Source organism: Panicum virgatum, chromosome 8K (assembly GCF_016808335.1).
Source record: "Panicum virgatum strain AP13 chromosome 8K, P.virgatum_v5, whole genome shotgun sequence".
Taxonomy (NCBI): Eukaryota; Viridiplantae; Streptophyta; class Magnoliopsida; order Poales; family Poaceae; genus Panicum; species Panicum virgatum.
In genome coordinates this window covers 34,078,013-34,098,454 of record NC_053143.1, presented here as the reverse complement: position 1 = coordinate 34,098,454, position 20,442 = coordinate 34,078,013, and the positions used below count along the sequence as shown (strand labels likewise).

Sequence of the window (20,442 nt, the reverse complement as noted above, 5' to 3'; positions counted from 1 at the left end):
GTGCCTGACTGCAGCAGATAGATGACTTGTGTGGACTGTGGTTGTAGGGTAACCTGACACGCACTCATGCATATGGCCACACACGCTGGCCGGCGGCGACACCGGCATGGTAGTCCGGTCCTGCGCTCTGCGTGCCTCAACCTCTACTTGAACGGAGGATCAGACGCCACCGAGCAGGACTCAGGTACAGGGATGCACACGCGTGCAAGCAAAAGAAAAAAAACCCAGTTGGAGCGATCGATCGAGAGAGGATTGGTGCAGCAAACTTATAATGGACCTGCAGAAGATAGATGCATACAGGCGCAGATGTCTGCACGGGCAGAACATACATGCTCAGAGGTTGCACTCAACTCGTTATATATAGGATGTCCCGTATTAAGTTGGGTACACTAACTAACTCAACTAAAAAATTGAATTACTAATAAGGTTTACATGCTCATAATTGACATGAGTTTTCTTTCTCTTTTCAACCTTTTATGCGAGGAAGGGTGCACTACTAAAAAAATGATTTGTAAGAATACCCTTTTTTTTAGAGCCGATCAAAAAGAAACTCGCACCTACAAAGAGAGTGAGAGCACTGTAGCAGTTTATCCGGGCGGGTGACGAAAAAATGGTGCGGTGCCAGAGTTCACCCACCCATAAAAATGGCGTGGAGTTCGCGCCATTCACCACGTACAACGCGCGGTGGCGGATGGCGCACAAGGAGAGAGGCTCGCGGGGAGTAGCGGCGGCTTGAGCACGGGAGCAGCGGTAGCTGCCAAGGATTTTATTTGTTTTCTATTTGATCTACAGGGGCGGGACACCCCCTCACCCGCACCTGGAAATGGATTTCTAGAGTGGGTGAGGGGTGACCCGGCCCTAAAAATTGGTTTTCAGGGGCGGGTGTTGCTCGTCCCCTCCAAACTGCACTTTTAGCAGCGAAAAACAGGGGTGGGTACCACAATTGCCCCTACAAAAGGGTTTTTACCCGCTCCTATAAATCTTTTTCGCAATAGTGGTGTACACACATTAAAAAAAACATTCGTCTTGAACCAGCAAGGTCTCTCCTAGATAAGGAAGATCTTGCTTCAATGTCATGTTTAGAAACTGTTTGGGAGGGCTTATTGCTGCTTCAGCTTCACCTGTTTTGCGCAAAATGAGATCCTTTAGCGTAAATCCGTTTTATAAGCCTGGCTAAAACAAACTAGAAACTGGAAGAAACTGTTTTTTTTTCTTTACCCGCTTTAGCTTCACTAGTGAGATAGTTTTAGAAGAAGCCCTTCCAAATGGCCCTTTAATTTTACTAGGCAATTATATCCGTGTGTTGCTACGGACAAAGTTGGTATAAGTATATTTGTGCTCGTGTGTTAATTTGTAGGGATCTTCGTAATCGAGTTGTGGACGGAAAGGGTTGGTCCGACTCACCTACGGGATGGACTAAGACCCACCTGTCAATAACATAGGCGGACCAAACCAACATACCAAACCAAAAAGTTGGGTGGAAACCTTACTCGCTTTAGTAATATATTAGGTAAATATGCCTGTGCGTTGCTACAGACAAAGTTGGTATATGTATTGGATACATATTGGTGTCCGTGTGTTAATTTGTAAAGATCTACATGATCGAGTCGTGGACGGAGGGGTTGATCTGACTCGCATACGGGATGGACTAAGGCCCACCTGTCAATAACACAGGTGGACCAAACCAACATACCAAACTAAAATTTTAGATGGAAACCTTACTCGCTTTAGTAATAGATATAGATATATAGAATAGATTTATAGTGGATCTTATATATCTCCACCAGGCCTCATTCCCAAAACGTAAACCCTTTGTTACAATTGCTTTTTTATTAGAAGGAAATTTGCTTTCTTGGTCTAGTGCTCAACAGATCCTCAACACACGAGGGCACAATGGGGCGGGGACAAAATTAATGTTACAAATAAAAGAGTGCACTAGCTACATGCTACCAACATATACTGTACTACTCACAGGTCACAGCCTCCTACTTATTACACGTCCTGAACAGCAAAAGGGCCACTACATGGGACACGGAACGAAAAGGGGAGCCCTTGTGCCGTGGGTTAGCCCTACAGTGCCGGTCTTTGCCTGCCGATCTGCCCTAAAGCCCCCGCCGTGTCCACCTAATCTACACCCTTTCCGCTCAAAAGCATCCGTGCACCACGCATGCCTTCCGTAAATTACTAACACGTACATTTTAGCACTAGCATCCAAAGAGATCGCCCCATCCTACACAGCGTGATCCACACTGATGGATCGCCAGCACAAACATTTTCTTTTCTCTTTTCATTCAGTTCAGATGGAGTACTTCTCCTATCATTGGGCGCTGTTACTGTTTTTTTAATAATTTTCTTAATCAGCGCAAGGATATCCAAAGTCCCATCGATGCATTTATTTGTACTTAGCTAGGACGACGCATCCAAGAATATTTGATATATAGTAGTTTGTGTGGTTGGATAAGTTCTGAACTTCTGAGTAAGACATCACTAAAAGGTTCAGAAATGAAAAGGGCAGCCATGCATTTTTAGCCCCACTATCTGCCGGTGTTGCTGAACTGAACCTATACATTGTCAGCCAGTCTCTGAACTTCCATGGATACAAAGTGGTGCCGCACCACCCATAATAAATCATCTCACCATCATATCATAATCTGCTCGATTTCTCCGAGTTATCATTTGACATGATCCATACGTATGCATTTAATTTATAACAACATTGTACTAGGCGCTAGCAAATCATGGATGCATATTGGGTGCAGTGTGCCAGTAAGATGAGAGACAGGGCAGAGACAGGCCCTGGTGTGCCCCAGCTGGGCTCGCCATTGTTTAGCTGCACCAGATCCAGCTTTGCGTCCTCCCAGTTTGTTTAGCAACCAGGTAATCAAACTTAGTGGCGTCCGCTTTGTGGTACATGCATGTTAGTTTTATCGCCCCCTCGATCCGACTTGGGGATTCTGTTCATACGCGGTGGTTTGGTTTTTCAGGCACAGCCAAATCTGTCCAGCACTTTGCCCAGCAAACAAAGCGATCGAGGCGTGCCGTATTCCTTGCAGCTGCTTTAGTACCTTTTTGTTCTGATTGACACACACACACACACACACAGTATAGTTGATCAGCAATTTTAATTACTTGTTCACACGCACGGGCGATCTCCTGGATTTCGGGGTTTTGTGAGGTTCAGCTGTGAGGGTCCACTGTTCACCGAGATCTCTAATAAAACCACGAATTTGAAAGGAGATATGTCCATTCAAGACCATCATGATACATATTAGGAGCCTACTTTACTCTATTTTTCATAATGGCATAGGTGGATACTTTATTATTAGGAAAGATAACAGATTCAATCACTATTCTAATTAGAGTTGTCAGATTGATGGTTGAATGTTTCTGATTTTTATGAGAATTTCTCTATTTTTTTATAGTGTATACCTGGGATCCTAGGTAGTTTCACATCGAGACTTAAAAACAGCCTTCAATTAGTAGTAGTAAGATTGATATGATCATTGCATCAACCTAAAAAGTTGGTAAAATAAATTAGAATGGCATTCTGTGTAAATAATTTAAGAGGAGAAATAAAGTGTGTGGCATGCCATCGTACCCACTTGCATTCATACACACAATATATATTTGATAATTCCTTTAATTTTTCATTTACGTGCAGTGGCTGGAGTCCAAGCTAAAGAGCAAAATGTCTTCATGGATGAAACGACACAAAGCCGCGTCCTCATCGTCTCCCACGCCCTAGGTGTCGGCTTAACTTTGTGTGTCTACATATTCAGCGCATCTAGTTCAAAGCCAGAAGCAAGAGTACACTCGCAACTACTTATTTGCAGCATCTGGAAGGCGCTTGGGTGAAGGACCAAATAGGCGATCAGAGGGGGACGAATGGGAGCCTAAAATTCGATTTGAAAAACCGAAGAGAAAAGTCCCGATTACACTCAACGCACCTCGGACGAAATGTATCAGTACCGCATAGCTCAGAACGACTATCGGCACTAGGAATACTCACACGTCAAAATCCGAACACGCACGCGAAAGTACAGCGATGAGAAATTCGAGCGAAAACTCAGATGCGCGAAAACACGAAAACCGATCAAAGTTGAACCATCGAAAAGAAGCCGCTTCAAGAGCTCTATCAGAGGGGTTAGAGCACAAGTAAATCTAAGAACTTGAAGAGTAGGAAATACATCTAGCTAACACAATCACAATTAAACTAATTTTTGTTTTGTTTTCTTTTTAACTTAGCCCTAACAAAAGCATACTGAAATTACCTAGATACTAGACAAGCAAAGATTAATTAAAAGAAAGAGAGAACTAATAAGCTACACAACTGGACTAACTAGCACAAAAGTAGATATACGTGAGAGGAGTAGAAGAAAGGAAAAGAAAAGCTTACAGTGCTGGACACGAATCTACTTGCTCCACGTTGGCCTGCTACTGGTAGGCTGCACTCGGCCTCCTGTGTTGCTACTGCTATGTCGTCCCTTTGGATCAATTCATCAAACAGGTTGAATGCGCCTTGACACCTCCGCTGGTTCATTGCTCCAGAGACAGCAGCCGTCGAAGCAAAGACCCTGCAAGAAACATATGCAGATACATGCTTGCTGAATCGCCCTGCCTGCAGCAGTGATGTGCTCGTGGTGCCTGTCGCTGAAGGTGCCACGCGAAGCTGCTGTGCCGGCCGCCACCTGCCCGAAGATGTGCTGCCGAAGAGGCACTGCCTGCTGCTGCTGCCGTCCTGGCGCGCGTGCGGCCCTGTGTCAGCACGGGCATCCGCTCCTCGTCCCGAGCGCCGCACCGACGCGGCAGGCGCCGTGCGCCTTGCCGGCGCTGCTCCTTGAACTACGCAAGAACAGAAAAAGAGACCAAAGGAAATAACGCGAATCCAATCACAAGAACAACACCAAACTACTCAAATCAAAAACCCCAGGAGGGCACAGGAGGGAAGGGCCTCCGTTCCGGTTGAATTGCAGTACAAGGTCTCAAGATTTCATCCCCAAATTCTAACCATAGATCAGGAGAGGAAGAAAGGAAAAAAGAAAAACGTGAGGAGGAGGGGCGACGGGGACTTGTGGGCCAGGCTAGTTAGCTGCCCTCCTCTCTCTATTTGATCCTCTCTAACTCTCTAGACTAAAGACTAAAATACCCCTAGACTTAACTAGATACTAGAAAGCCCGTAGGGGCAAAACCGGAAAAGATACATTGGACTCATCCGACGGCCGAGGTTCTTTCTTCGACTCGAAGCCTTCTCCGCGATGCCGCCATGTGGACGAAGATCCATTCCGCGGTTTTGGAGGGTCCGCGAAACCCGGGTAGGTGGCCGGTTTTGAGAAAACCGCCAAAACTCCACGCGCGGGAAGATTCCCGCCTCCACGCCGTGGCCCTAGACGCCGTTCCCGCCTCGGCTTCCTGACGGCCCTAGACGCCGCCCGACGCCCGTCACCTCCTCGCCCGCAGCGAGGCCCTAGACGCCGTCGACGCCCGTCGCCTCCGTTAGTCCCGAGACCGACGCCCGTGCCTCCACGACTTGGCGTCTTCAACCGCCGTCCGCCTCCTTGGTTTTGTGGCGCAAACCAAGAAACCCGCCTTCCGTCGCCGCTTGCGCCCTCGATCCAGGAGTGGACGCCACAGCTGCCGCCCGGCCCGAGCTCCTCCTCGGCAACTCTCCGTCGACACTCGACGCCCGTGTACCTGCAATCCAAAGACCAAGCGCACAATCACACCGCACGGTTGACAATTCACTCATCACAAGCAGGATAGAGTACTCAACATTCCTCAATCTCCCCCTTGATGAGTGCATTGTCAACACACCACAAACGAACCAAGAGAAGTGAAACCAGAAAAGAACAAAGAAGCACAAGCAAGTGACAAAAAGCTCAGAAAGGCAGGAACAGTCACTCACTCAAGCAAAATCGATCCCCTCAGACAATGGCAAAGGCTCGACGCAATCGATCAAAAGCCAAAACATGACTCCTCAAAGACAGAGGTAACGCTCGACGCAGTCATGCAAGAAGCAGAGGGAAAACGAGGAAAACCAGGAGGGAACAAAGCAGAAACTCCCCAAGTAAAATTTTTCCCTCTCAAAAGTGCAACTCTCCCAAAATGATGCACTCTCGAAGCCCTGTGCACAACAAGTTTTTCAAAAATCAAACAAGTCTCCCCCTTGTTCGATCACTTCTCTCAAAATTCTCCCCCTTATTGGCACATGCACACATCAAGCCTAAAAAGACCTAAAGCTCCCCCTGAAGCTGAGACTCCCCCTGAACAGATGATATTCAATGAATGCGATGCAGGAGGTGTAAGTGAAAGCATTCAGGGACACAAAGATATGAGCAACATCTAGTCTCAAGCACGTGTGCATCCATAAACTAGACCTGCATCTAGCTCAACAGGGTATATCAAATCAATCTAGAGCTAGGCAAGTTCAGTTTAGGAGAAATAAAAGCATCACCCATGATCTAGCACTAACAAGTAGGAAATGGAAAGCAGTGCTACTCAAACTCATACAGGTGAGCCAAACTCAGCCAAAAACAAGTTGTTAACATTCATTTTTCAATCAATTTTATATCAAGCAATTCTTAATGCCAGGGGTTGAAAGCTTGTCATGCTTCACTTAGCAACGAGGGCAAGACTATGCCAAAAGACAATCAGAAGCTTAAAGCACTCGTTTCAGTCATGCACAGCCTTGCCCGGGTTCTCACAAGTGCAAAGTGAGCCGTCCCGAAAGCTCGATCAGTGCGACAAGCAATCCCACCTGGATCTTTTCCATCCATTTCCAGAACAGTTCAAGCAATTTTATCAGATTTAGATCATTTCAAATATGAATTGCTGAACGAAAGGCCACACTAGCATGAATAAGATAGCAAAGCATATCAACACGCCCTAACATGCTAGTAGCCAAGACAGGGTGATCATGTTTTCAGATTTTCAAATCAAAATAGCTTAACTCAGATGATGTCATATACACAGTGGAGCAAGCTATACATGATCAAATTTATCAACTCACACTAGCAGGTACTAGAAGATCATAGCAGTGTATACAAGAATGCTAGTGTAAGTGAGGCAATGCAAAATGCAAACATGTACAATGCATATGCAGAATGCAACTAACCAAGCTAAAACTAAGATAAGGACAAAGAAAAAACAAAAGCTAAGCAACTGAAGAACTCAGCAAATACAACGGCTCAAAGACACACAGGACTAGACCAAATGGATCCAACTGAGTACCATGGAAAAGGTAACAATCAGAAAACCACAAGTCCATCCTGAGAGGAAAACGTACAAGCCGAACGCTCACATAACTCGATGAAGATCCCGCTGGACCTAGAGCATAGCAAGCTCGAGGTCACCTCCCCTGCGTCCTCAGCGGATCCATCATCTGCTCGAACAGGTTCTTGTAGAGGTGAACGATCGAAGTGGAAGTAGTGGTACTGGATCGTCCTCCTGAGCTGAGGTAGTCGAAGCAGAAGGGGCCGGAGCCTGCAGCCGGCGCAGTAACTCCGGATCATCATCGGCACCTGAGGTAGAGCTCCTCCTCAACAAGTGATACCTAGCACAAGAGAAGCTAGGACACAAGAAAATAGCAAGCACCAAAGATCCAGAACAAAACTCAAGCAAATGGTTAGGTGTTAGTCAAGCTACATGCAAAAGTATACCAAAAGACACTCTAGAACATATCAAGACAGAAGATATTCCTAGAAAAGTCTAAAGGCACTTAATAGCATGAACCAATGTAGCTAGACGAAATGAAGGAGATACTTGAGCTAGCACCTAGAACTAAGAAGCAAAAGCTACACAAGCAGAAGGAAACTGAACAAAGCACACACCCTGAGCTAGCAAGAGTCATGACAATATGAAAACCACAAAAACTAGCATACAGAGTGGCTAGTACACCATAGCACAAGTACAGACCTAGCAAGCAAAGCAAGTATGAGATAAAGAATCTACAACATGTCACAAGCAGAAAATGTACAAAGAACTCAAAGGGCAAACTCAAATGTACATATGATACACAAACCACCACGGACTATCCATCAGCCTTGGAGAACCATCAATTCTTGATCAAATCTGCACAAGACCAAGATCCATGGAGCACTTGTTCTCCAAGCCACCAACCTGCATCACCAACGAGACATAGGGGGAGCAAACGTCTCGACACTGGGGTTAGTAAAGTGAGAAGCAAACCAGTGACGAGCCATTTGCTCTACAGAAGGGTAAGCAAAGTCAGGCAAAGCGTATCCCCTGTCCCGTCTATCACGAGACTGACGGACACCACCGCGAGGAAAGCGTGGAGCATCGAAACCTCCTCCAAAGCCTCGGTCCCGTGGTCCATAGCCGTACTGACAACAACCAGGAGCACGACCGGCAAAGCGACCACCCGCTGGAGCACGGTAACCACCACCGTCTCCCTGACCTCCACCTACACGGCGCGCCCTAGCATCTTGCCTACCACCACGCCGAGGAGGACCATGCACCCGAGCAGAGTACATGTCCGCGTTCCGTCTCTCCTGCTCACGCCTCACAGCACGCTTCCTTCTGAAGCAAAACTCCTCCAGGTGACCTTCCCTGTCATAGTACTCGTAGTGGTACCTCACCTCACGCTTGGGAGGTGGAGGCCTAGCCTGCGGACGGGGAGGAGCAGCCCCCTTCTTCTGGGCAACCTGGGCTGCGGCAGCAGGGAGCGTATCAAGGGGATTCTTCAGCTCATTGGGCTTTGGAACCCAAACCTGCTTCTGCGGAGGTGCTTTCGGTGGTTCTTTAAACACACCATCTACGGAGTCAACAAGCGAAGGCTGCGTGCTCGTACTAGCAGTGTTTCCAGCAGCCTTGCCGATCTTACCATACAACTTCTCAAAGTCTGACTTCGTGTATGTGTAACCAACCCCAAAACCATCACCACGCTTGAATTGCTTAATCATCATGCCCAACTGCGGCTCACTAGCAGAAACCCAACTAATAATCGCCCTAAGATATGTATTCTCATTCTCCAAGTTGGCTTTTTCTACCTCAAGATTATCCAAATCAGAGATCAAACCAGGACAAACAGAGCAGTCAATAGGTGGGCTAGACTCCACGACCTTAGTCTTCCCCAAAGACTTAATCAAGGCATTCTTCTCATCTAGCTCCGACCTAAGCGTGAGACAAACCTTGCAAGCACCAAGCAGAACTGGCCTAGACTTCATCTCCTCTAGCTCGCACACAACAGTAGCAAACTTGGACTGCAACGAAGCTAGATCGGACTTAAAGATAGGACACTCATCACATTCAAGCACATCGCTAACGATAGGAGCGTCCTTAACCAGTTCTAGTTCATGCTTGGCCTTAGCGAGCTCATGAGACACGTCAGCAAGCGAAGTCTTAGCAATATCTAAGTTCGCGACGTTCTCATCATGCTTGGCACGGAGAGCAACAAGATCGTTCATGTGAGATATGCAGCCAGCGCACTCATCCTCACTAGATTTCTCCCTAGCACAAGCCAGCTCAGCCTTAAGCTTTCTACGCTCTCTGGCTGCTTCCTTAAGCAGCCTCTTATGGTTGTCGAGAGCGGCGTACAACTCCCTAACCTCTGTATCAAGCAGGTCGATCGTGGAGTTTACCTCTGAATCGCTCTCGGATCCAGGAGAAGAGCCGGAGTGCGTCGGTGTAGCATGTCCACCCGAAGACGCACGAGCACCATCGGCTTCGCCTGCCATGGTGCAGAAGCTCTTGCGCCGACCGGCCGCCAAGCAAAGGCCGATGAATCCGGTGGCTTCCTTGTCCCGCTTCTTCTTCTTCTTGTCGTCGTCGTCGGAGGTCGGTGAAGAAGAGCAGTCGGTGTCGGAGCTCCTGTCGAGGTCGCTGAGCTACGCCAGGAAGGCCTTCTCCCGCTTCTTGGCCTTGTACTGGAAGCGCTTCTTGAGCGACTCCTTATCGAAGCGTCCTCCCCGGTCACGACTGCGGTGCTTGTGGCGCCGACGCTCCTTGTTGGAGCCTCCCTCATTGCGGTCACGGTGGCGGTAGTAGTCGAAGGAGTTGTTCTGGCGACCGCCGGACTTCTTGGGGCAATCGGCGACAAAGTGGTTCAGATCGCCGCAGTTGTAGCACCCGGGGTTCTTCTTCCTCTGCCTGTTGTGGTAGACGCGCTGGAACTTGCTGATGAGGAGGCACAAGTCGTCGTCGCCCAGCGTCTCCAGCTGCTCATCTGAAATAGAAGGCAAAGAGGCAAGAGAAAAGCCAAGAGCAGAGTTAGCGTTAGAGCCCGATCCACCACCTGGGCCAGTCACAAGAGCGACGCTCTTGGAAGGAGGGGCACCATTGAGCTTGGCTCGTGTCTGGTTATCCACCTCCGTGGCCTTGAGCTTGCTGAAAAACTCGTTCACCGTCAGAGTCTTATAGCCAGCAGACTCAATGATGGTGTTCACCTTGAGATCCCACACAGAGCGATCAAGTGCGTAAAGCAACTTAAGGGCCTTCTCATGCTCTGTGTACTCAAGGGCACCAGCAGATCTGTTCGCATTGATCTTGTTCACAATCGACTGAAAACGACTGAACATTAGGTCAAGGCTCTCACCCGGCTCCTGTGTGAAGTTCTCATATTCACGCCGGTGAGTCTCGTACAGCCTGGCCTTGACCTGAGGTGTGCCCTCGTGGTAGTTCTCAAGGCACGTCCAAATCTTGTGGGCTTCCTGAAAACCCTGGATGCGTGAGAACTCCGCACGAGAAACGCCAGCGAACAAGGTATTGACAGCCTTGGCGTTAGCCTCGTGCTCGGTCACTTGAAGAGGAGTGACCCGAGCGGCAAGCACCACGTAACCCTGGTTCTTGGTTATATCCCAGACATCGGCTTCCATGCTCTGCAAGAAGGCTCTCATGCGAACCTTCTAGTAGGCATAGTCCTCGCCGGAAAACACGGGGATCTTATCAAGACTCGCCATGGTCGCCAAGTGGTTTTCGAACCGGTTAAGGTACTGAAAACCTCAACCAAGCTCTGATACCAATTGAAGGACCAAATAGGCGACCAGAGGGGGGTGAATGGGAGCCTAAAATTCGATTTGAAAAACCGAAGAGAAAAGTCCTGATTACACCCAACGCACCTCGGACGAAAAGTATCAGTACCGCATAGCTCATAACGACTATCGGCACTAGGAATACTCACACGTCAAATTCGGAACACGCACGCGAAAGTACAGCGATGAGAAATTCGAGCGAAAACTCAGATGCGCGAAAACACGAAAACCGATCAAAGTTGAACCATCGAAAAGAAGCCGCTTCAAGAGCTCTATCAGAGGGGTTAGAGCACAAGTAAATCTAAGAACTTGAAGAGTAGGAAATAAATCTAGCTAACACAATCACAATTAAACTAATTTTTGTTTTGTTTTCTTTTTAACTTAGCCCTAACAAAAGCATACTGAAATTACCTAGATACTAGACAAGCAAAGATGATTAATTAAAAGAAAGAGAGAACTAATAAGCTACACAACTGGACTAACTAGCACAAAAGTAGATATACGTGAGAGGAGTAGAAGAAAGGAAAAGAAAAGCTTACAGTGCTGGACACGAATCTACTTGCTCCACGTTGGCCTGCTACTGGTAGGCTGCACTCGGCCTCCTGTGTTGCTACTGCTATGTCGTCCCTTTGGATCAATTCATCAAACAGGTTGAATGCGCCTTGACACCTCCGCTGGTTCATTGCTCCAGAGACAGCAGCCGTCGAAGCAAAGACCCTGCAAGAAACATATGCAGATACATGCTTGCTGAATCGCCCTGCCTGCAGCAGTGATGTGCTCGTGGTGCCTGTCGCTGAAGGTGCCACGCGAAGCTGCTGTGCCGGCCGCCACCTGCCCGAAGATGTGCTGCCGAAGAGGCACTGCCTGCTGCTGCTGCCGCCCTGGCGCGCGTGCGGCCCTGTGTCAGCATGGGCATGCGCTCCTCGTCCCGAGCGCTGCACCGACGCGGCAGGCGCCGTGCGCCTTGCCGGCGCTGCTCCTTGAACTACGCAAGAACAGAAAAAGAGACCAAAGGAAATAACGCGAATCCAATCACAAGAACAACACCAAACTACTCAAATCAAAAACCCCAGGAGGGCACAGGAGGGAAGGGCCTCCATTCCCGTTGAATTGCAGTACAAGGTCTCAAGATTTCATCCCCAAATTCTAACCCTAGATCAGGAGAGGAAGAAAGGAAAAAAGAAAAACGTGAGGAGGAGGGGCGACGGGGACTTGTGGACCAGGCTAGTTGGCTGCCCTCCTCTCTCTATTTGATCCCCTCTAACTCTCTAGACTAAAGACTAAAATACCCCTAGACTTAACTAGATACTAGAAAGCCCGTAGGGGCAAAACCGGAAAAGATACATTGGACTCATCCGACGGCCGAGGTTCTTTCTTCGACTCGAAGCCTTCTCCACGATGCCGCCATGTGGACGAAGATCCGTTCCGCGATTTTGGAGGGTCCGCGAAACCTGGGTAGGTGGCCGGTTTTGAGAAAACCGCCAAAACTCCACGCGCGGGAAGATTCCCGCCTCCACGCCGTGGCCCTAGACGCCGTTCCCGCCTCGGCTTCCTGACGGCCCTAGACGCCGCCCGACGCCCGTCACCTCCTCGCCCGCAGCGAGGCCCTAGACGCCGTCGACGCCCGTCGCCTCCGTCAGTCCCGAGACCGACGCCCGTGCCTCCACGACTTGGCGTCTTCAACCGCCGTCCGCCTCCTTGGTTTTGTGGCGCAAACCAAGAAACCCGCCTTCCGTCGCCGCTTGCGCCCTCGATCCAGGAGTGGACGCCACAGCTGCCGCCCGGCCCGAGCTCCTCCACGGCAACTCTCCGTCGACACTCGACGCCCGTGTACCTGCAATCCAAAGACCAAGCGCACGATCACACCGCACGGTTGACAATTCACTCATCACAAGCAGGATAGAGTACTCAACATTCCTCATTGGGAGAGGGATCAAAGGAGCTCATTTCCTCATCAATCCATCCTAGGCGATGGGGCTTAACCACACGGTAAAGCTGTATCTCCTACTCGTCCCCTATGAAATGTTACATCGCTTGAAGGCATGAATCATGCATGCATGTGCTTTAATTTGCTCTTGGAGCAAAGGCTAGGATTAAAGCCATCAGCTTATATATATCTGAAGCGTGCAAACTGTGTCAGTTAATTGTCTTATAGTGGATTTTGGCATGAAACTGGGTAGGCCCATTTCTGAAAGAAATACTATCGTCAAAATTATTCAAATTTGACAGAGTTCAGTTGATTTTCTCATTAAAGAAATTATTCAAATTTATTGAAATTTGACAAATTTTTGAATAACACGAGTGGTCAAACATGGGATCAAAAAGATCAAACGACCTACAATTTGGAATGGATGGAGTAGTATTGTACCTTATCGCACATCTACCATTTGCAGCTTACCAGTTTTTTTTATAATGTTGCAGTTTACCAGTTATTGCATTGTGTTGATGCCAAAGGGTTATCATGCGAACACCATATCCTTTTCAAATTGTGCAAAGGATCTTTGGAGGAGCCCCAGGGGAATAGAGTTACTTGTTGTACTGACAGCTATCAACCTGTTATTCATGGCCACCTTTGGGTCCTGGCGTCGCCGAACCAGAAACTCATTCATCCAAAATGGTGTCTTCGGCGCATACACTTTGTCCTCCTCCCTGGTAGCATACACACTTGGTTCAATGCAGTCATCAGCGGTGAAGAGCAGCATGTATCCCATTTGGGCCATATCCCTGTACGTCCTTTTTGGTTGTGCTGACTCTACTACAGCTTATAGCCTCAATGACAACAACCAGCAAGGAAATCTTATCTTTTTGTTTCTTCTTTACCAAATATATATCTCGTTAATAGTTGCACCTGATTATATTTACTTGGCTCAATTGGCTTCTTTCAAACTTGTGCATATATATTGGGCACACTATCTGGCAAGTGAATCATGGAACTTGAATAAAATGGTTGCTGACTACATGTATGAGGAGCACACCAGGAATGGAGTATCTTACGATCCAGTCACCATGAAAGGTTACCGTTACCTTGTTGATTATCCCCTCGGTGAGTCAAAGCTGGACGATGGGACACTAAACGCAACAGAACTAACAGCAGCTGGTGCTCAAGTCATTGACATAGAGAGGATATGTCAGTGTAGCGAACTAAGCCCAGAATTGAAGGATTTATGCCTTTCCTTCTCTTTTTCATCTGTTGAGAAGGCGCTGCTTTGAGTTCGCATGCGCTGAGTCTTCGCTGGAGAAGACGCATGATTTTGTGTTTAAGGGACTTCTGTCAGAGAATGACAACGGAGACACTGACTACAATCGGGTTTTCAAGGTCATTGAGGTTGAGTTAGCATTTATGTATGATTTCTTCTTCACCAAGTACGCTGTCCTGTACTATGGATCTAAAATGGTTTCAACAATTTGGTCCTTGGCTTCAGCTATCTTAATATCTGTAACAGCCTACGGGTTGATAGCCAGCGCTGTCCACAATCGGCTTGGATCTGATTTCCAGTACACCACAATATCTGATGTTGCCATCACTGTACTGATACTAGCATGTATTGCTTTGCTTCTGTTTCTCCAAGAGTTATTTTATTGGAGCACCATTTGGGGCAGAGTATCCATTGTTTGCCATTATGTTCGAGAACAAGCAGTGAACACAAGGAAAAGCATCTGCATGAATTTTTTTCAGAAAATAATCTGCTGCCTGAGATTCAGAGAGATTATTCTTACCATGATTATTGGTATGTCAAGGTTAAGCAAGTGCTACTACCAAAATAAGCTTGGGCAGTACTCCTTGCTTGAATCTGTAAGGTACAAGCACAAACAGCCAAAAGTAGGGCGTCGTAAGTTTATGCGACGATATTGTAGCCTTATACTACCTCCAGACTTTGGGCATCTTTGTGACTCAAACAAAAACAGAATTTATGCACGATGTATCCGCGAGGGATGCGGGACACCTGCAGCTGTTAAGTTACCTGCAGAGGTTAAAAAGGCACTTGTCCATTCCCTGCAACGTACTCAGGGTGTTCTAGTTGGTGGAGAATCATCATTGGTGCACAATGCAGTGGATGACCTCTTATGGGCATGCAGGCCTGGTATACAGTCAGGCTCAGGCATCACCTGCATCCGGGACAAGGAGAATCAGACGCACATCATTATGACTTGGCACATTGCAACATGTTACTGCGAGATGGCAACACTGAAATATCTTTCCCCTAGGAATGGGGGTGAATTGAAGTTTCATCTTGATGTTGCTACGATACTGTCTAAATATTGTGCATATCTGGTGGTCTCAGCGCCAAAGTTGCTTCCTGGGAACCACTATGATACAAGCCTTATGTTCGATGCCATTGCAGTGGAAGCAGCGCAATCTCTGCGAAAAGCAAAAGACAAGTATGAGGCTATGAGAAGTCTAACTGAATCAACAGAATTGACCATCTTCCAAATGGGTGTGAAGCTGGGGAGGCAGCTCGAGGAGATGGAAGACGGCAAGCGTTGGAAGGTGCTGGCAGATTTCTGGGCCGAGTTGCTGCTCTACGTCGCACCATCAGATAATGTGAAGGAGCATATCGAATGCCTGGGAAATGGTGGGGAGTTCCTCACACATTTGTGGGCGTTGCTCTCCCATGCTGGCATTCTGGACAGGGGGAAAAGGAATGTCGTCGACATAGAAAATTCAGCATGTGACCAGCCTTGTCCTGGAGAGGTCTCATACTCTGCTGCTTTGAGGCTTTGGCATGCAAGCTCCTACCTTGATAGGTGTAGAGAAAGGGCTAACCCTGCCGTCTGCACCTCAAGTCAACCTCCAGCAACATATGAAAACTCTGTGCAATGTAAGTGTTTCATCATTTGTTTGTCGAAACAGCCATTTACCGCAGTAGGTACATTTTTTATCATCGTGCATCATGTTTGGGTACAAACTACTTTTGTAGTTTTAAGAGATAGTCATGGTTTTTGAAAATAGTGTCATGGCGAGAATCGTTGGGCGTCTGGATATAAAATCTTTTGTGATTTGAAAACCATAGTATGCAAGATACTAGTGTTTGGAGGAACTCTTCCAACCTGTTTCCAAACCAGGAATTGAAGCATGTCCCATCCACCCCACTGTTGGTCTCAGTTCCTGTCACGTAGTGCAGCAAGGATTGATTGATGATTAGACTCATCATATTTTCATCATCTCTCTGGTTGCAAGTTGTAATCATGGCCGCGGTAGTCTGTAGAGCTGCTCTGTTCTTGCCGTTGACCTTCACCAAATATCTTGCTGCTGTCAACATGGCAAGTGCACAAGCGCAGAAGAACTTGTGTGCGTAGTCATCTCATCCAGAAATTGAATTTGTTTGGAGATTGTTTGCGTATCTGGCCATTCAAGAATCATACAAACTATAGTTTGCATGTATACTGAAGAAAAGCTATCAAACAAGCTTCTCTTAATAGGCATTTTTGTGAAATGTTCTATTTAATGCCGGTGTCTACAATCATCTTCAACTTAATCTTGTGACTGAAAAGAAACTGATTAAACACCTAGATTGTCAGGCCCTGATTGTTTGAGTCCATTATGCTCATCGTATCAGCCCCTGGATCCGTAGCTGATGTACTCGCAATTTCACATAATGGCATCAGAAACCATACAACATCACACTTTATTGATATATAGTCTTACAACACCGGGCTTTAACTGAGAATGGCCACGAGGCCTACACATATGAGGAAACACACCGAGAAAACTTCAAAGGGAACACAGCAGAAAAGACGCAGCTAGTCCCCATGCCACATGCAACTTGGGGTTCGGACGTAGCCCTATGCGCCTTGTTCGACATCCTCCCGGTTGATCGAGTCGTACTTAGGAGTTTCATCTGAAAAACAGAGACGTTTGAATACAAACGCACTCTGCTAGTCCTAACACCACCACAAGGGGGAAAACCATGCATAGGGATATAGCCAAGGATGGGCTTGGGTAATTTTGTGAAATAGCCTAATTTTTATGTAGGGGTTTATTTGTAAATGTAGTTGTAAAATAATTTTCTAAAACTAGGTATTTTGTCAAGTTTTTAGTTGTTGCCCCCCCCCCGGGGGGGGGGGGGGGGGTAAATCCATCCCATGAGTTCCGAAATTTTATTCTGTGCTGGTAGACAACCAGCTTACGGCTCACAACCGCCTTTCCGAAAACCCGGGCACCAGCCCTACTCACACACCACCAAGGAATACTCACACCAAAAAACCAATCGTTGGGACCTGACCATAATGTGTCCTTGACTGCAGACCATGCCTATCCGGATAGGTTTAAGTCTGCAGAGTGTGTAAACTTCATCCACACGATATGCACCGCATCCAGCCATCCGGTCTGATGGGAACGGGCATAACAAGGTCGATTCCCAACCAAACATATAGCCGGTATTCACCCGGGGGGAGTCTACCAGGGGCATGACTTTCAACAAGTATCACATATCAAGTATTTCAATTTCATTTTATGGCCCGACCATAGTACTCACTTTTCTAGGTCTGCTCCTGGATTCCGTTGCCACCACCAGTGTAATTACCAAAAACAAAGGAAAAGGGCTTTTAGAGGGGGGGGGAGGCAAAGCCCATATAGCCCACTCCTTCCTCTCCTCCCCAGGCCCAACACCTTCTCCTTCCTCTTTTCGTTCTCTTTCTGTTCCTCCTCCTCCCATGGATGCTCCTCCCTAGATCCCCCCAATACAGCACTCAATCCTTGGAGGGGAGTAGCAAAAACAGAACGAGAAGAGTAAGAGGAGCTCGAGGAGGTGCATCTTGAGGGCGGATTTACTTTTCCCCTCACCTCCCGCTGCCTAGGGTTCGGGGGAAACCCAATGTGAGCTAGATTTGCCCTTTCCCTACACTAATTAGGTGTTCATGGTGGAGTTTGGCCTTGAGTTTTAGGAGATTAGTGGGGAGAAAGGACATTTTGGTGTCTTCCTAGAATTTCAGATTCACTATTTCACTGTAACTATGCTGAGAGGATGATTTGGGCTACTTAGAGGCCAAACTAAACCATAGGGTTAACTACAAAGTTGTAGGGGACATTCAGATATAGTAGCTTGTCAGATTTTGTGATTTTATCCCAAGGAATTTGAAAGATATGGATTTTATGAGCTAGCTATCATTTTCAAACAAAAATCTGGGCAAGAATGGACTAAGGAGGTTTCTGAAAACCTTAAAGGAAAAATTAGACTTTTTGACCCTGAGAAACTCATACTTTTCGTTACCTTTCCAGATTGGTAAAGATTGTATTTTTAGGATAAGTATAGCTTAAGTTTGAGATTTTATAAAATCAATCTTCTTGTTTTGTCAGCAGAATTTTGAGTTAAGGTTTAGCCCTTCTTTAGGCCATCTTATTGACCCTTTTAGCAAAAGTTTATACTACCAAAGTTGTGGGTTATGTACCTGCCTAGCTTCTAATGAAGTTTCATAATATTTGGACACATGAATTTTGGAGATTCATAATTATTAGGTTTGCTGTCCTGATTTCTAGGCAGATTCAAAGTTCTGTTTTCAACTGTAGTTTTGACCATCTTAAGGCCATAACAAAAATAAGGTTCCTCCATGAAAATTTTAAGTATTTCTCTGTATGTAAATTCCAATAATGTATTATTTGCTATCATATCTATGTAGATTAAAATATATAAAAAAGTGAAGCCGCAGTGCTGCAATTGCCATGTGGTCTTTTCGATGTTTGGGTTGGATGGTGGTTTGGGAGGGGGTGTAGGAGTGCTCTACTTATCGGAATACTTGTTGGTACGAGTTGTTATCTGATCTTGCTTTGTCAAACAGGTGGTAGTGCCTCAGGTCATGCCTAAAGCGGTCGAATCTTCGTTGGAGGCAAGTAAAAAGTACCGGTGATAGCTACACGCTTTATCTTGTTATTTATTCTAGGTTAAAAATTCTGAACCACAATTAATACAATATAATCTATTTGACCTTATTTAATTAGTATGTTATATCTTCTGTATGGATTCCATGGAAAATCTATGATTTCTTTATCCATGGCCTGATGATGCTTTTGGTGGTGGAATGGAATTATATTTATCCTCTACCAAGATAGATACTTATGGCGATATATATGGTTTACCTTTTTCTTTTTATGGCATTTGCATTGCATTGGCATATGGAGTTATGTCACGAACCTATGGTTCCGACCGTACCGGTACAGTATCGTTTATTGGGCATAACGATGCAGCTTCACACCTTGTTGGGTATGAAAGCAGGAGACATGGCATTGCCATTGCATTGCATTGCATTTGCATTATGATTTTTGGATGAGGAGTATGTTTTGGAGTATGGCTTTGGGAGATATTGGTAAGAAGTGATACTTAACTAACAATTGGTGGTGGTTAATCTCATCCTTTATGCGGTTGTATTATTTGTTGTTCCTCTTTGGTTTACCTTTTAGCTGTCATGGAAATTTTAAATCGATGCTTAGTGACCTTGTAGTTTAAATAGCTTGTTAAAGCAGTTTACTTACTGAGATATCGCATCTCACACCCTCTTTTATCTTTCCAGGTACTTGAGTGGCTTTTGCGTGAAGGAGTGGAGAATTAGCAGCTCACGTCACACTTTCACACCATTATCTAGTTTAACTTGTGTTGTAATATGAATAGTGCTAGATTTTGTTTAGACTAAAACTTTAGACTTGTGTATCATGTTATGTTGTTGCTTCCGGTTGAACTCAAAACAGGGGAGATGCTGCAAAAAAAAATTATTGGCTTGGTATATGTTGGTTTGGTGGCATCCTGGTTAAGGATTGCTGAGGGGGTGTTAAAGTCGGCCTCTGGGTGAGTACCAAACTAAGTCGGTGGAAAAGTGAATCAGGCCATTCCCATTTATGGCGTGTGGTCGCACAGGTATCACTTGGTTGGATGTCACCATGAATCGGTCCTTATGTGACCGAGACGAGTGTTTCCTAGCAGTACCTTTTTAGTACCATCCCTAAGGGACGCATCAATATGAGGCCCTTACTCTTCCTTGTCAAAATAACTCTGGTGGAAGCTCCAAACGATAACCTTTCGGTATGATGAAAGGTCCAATATATCTAGGTGCAAGCTTGCCTTTCACACCAAACTGCTATACCCCCCTTGGTAGGAGATACATGAAGATGGACTGACTTGCCCACCTCAAAATCCAAGAGTTGACGTATTTTATCAATATAGCTCTTCTGTCAGGACAGGGCGGCCCTCAAATTGGATTGAATCAATTGCACCATTTCTTCAGCTTCCATGATCAAGTCAGGGCCAAAGATAACTCTCTTACTAGGTTCAGACCAATTGAGTGCATGGAGTAGGGCACCGATAGCCATACAATTCTTCATAAGGTGCCATATTAAAACTGGCTTGATAACTGTTGTTGTAGGAGAATTCTCCAAGGCCAAATATTCATCCCAATTCTTGCCATAATCTAGCACACAGGCTCTGAGCATATGTTCAAGAATTTATTAACCCTCTCTGTCTGACCATTA

At 46.4% G+C, this 20,442-nt stretch overlaps 1 protein-coding gene across 1 annotated transcript; it reads left to right on the top strand.

The window, feature by feature from the left end:
• Positions 1-12,843: 12,843 nt before the first annotated feature.
• On the top strand, positions 12,844-19,702 carry LOC120644469. The gene is made up of 3 exons (XM_039921100.1): positions 12,844-12,974; positions 13,407-15,805; positions 19,491-19,702. Exons 2-3 carry the CDS (start codon positions 14,326-14,328, stop codon positions 19,496-19,498), a joined length of 1,488 nt encoding a protein of 495 aa, XP_039777034.1. The 5' UTR covers positions 12,844-12,974; positions 13,407-14,325; the 3' UTR covers positions 19,499-19,702.
• Positions 19,703-20,442: the final 740 nt, after the last annotated feature.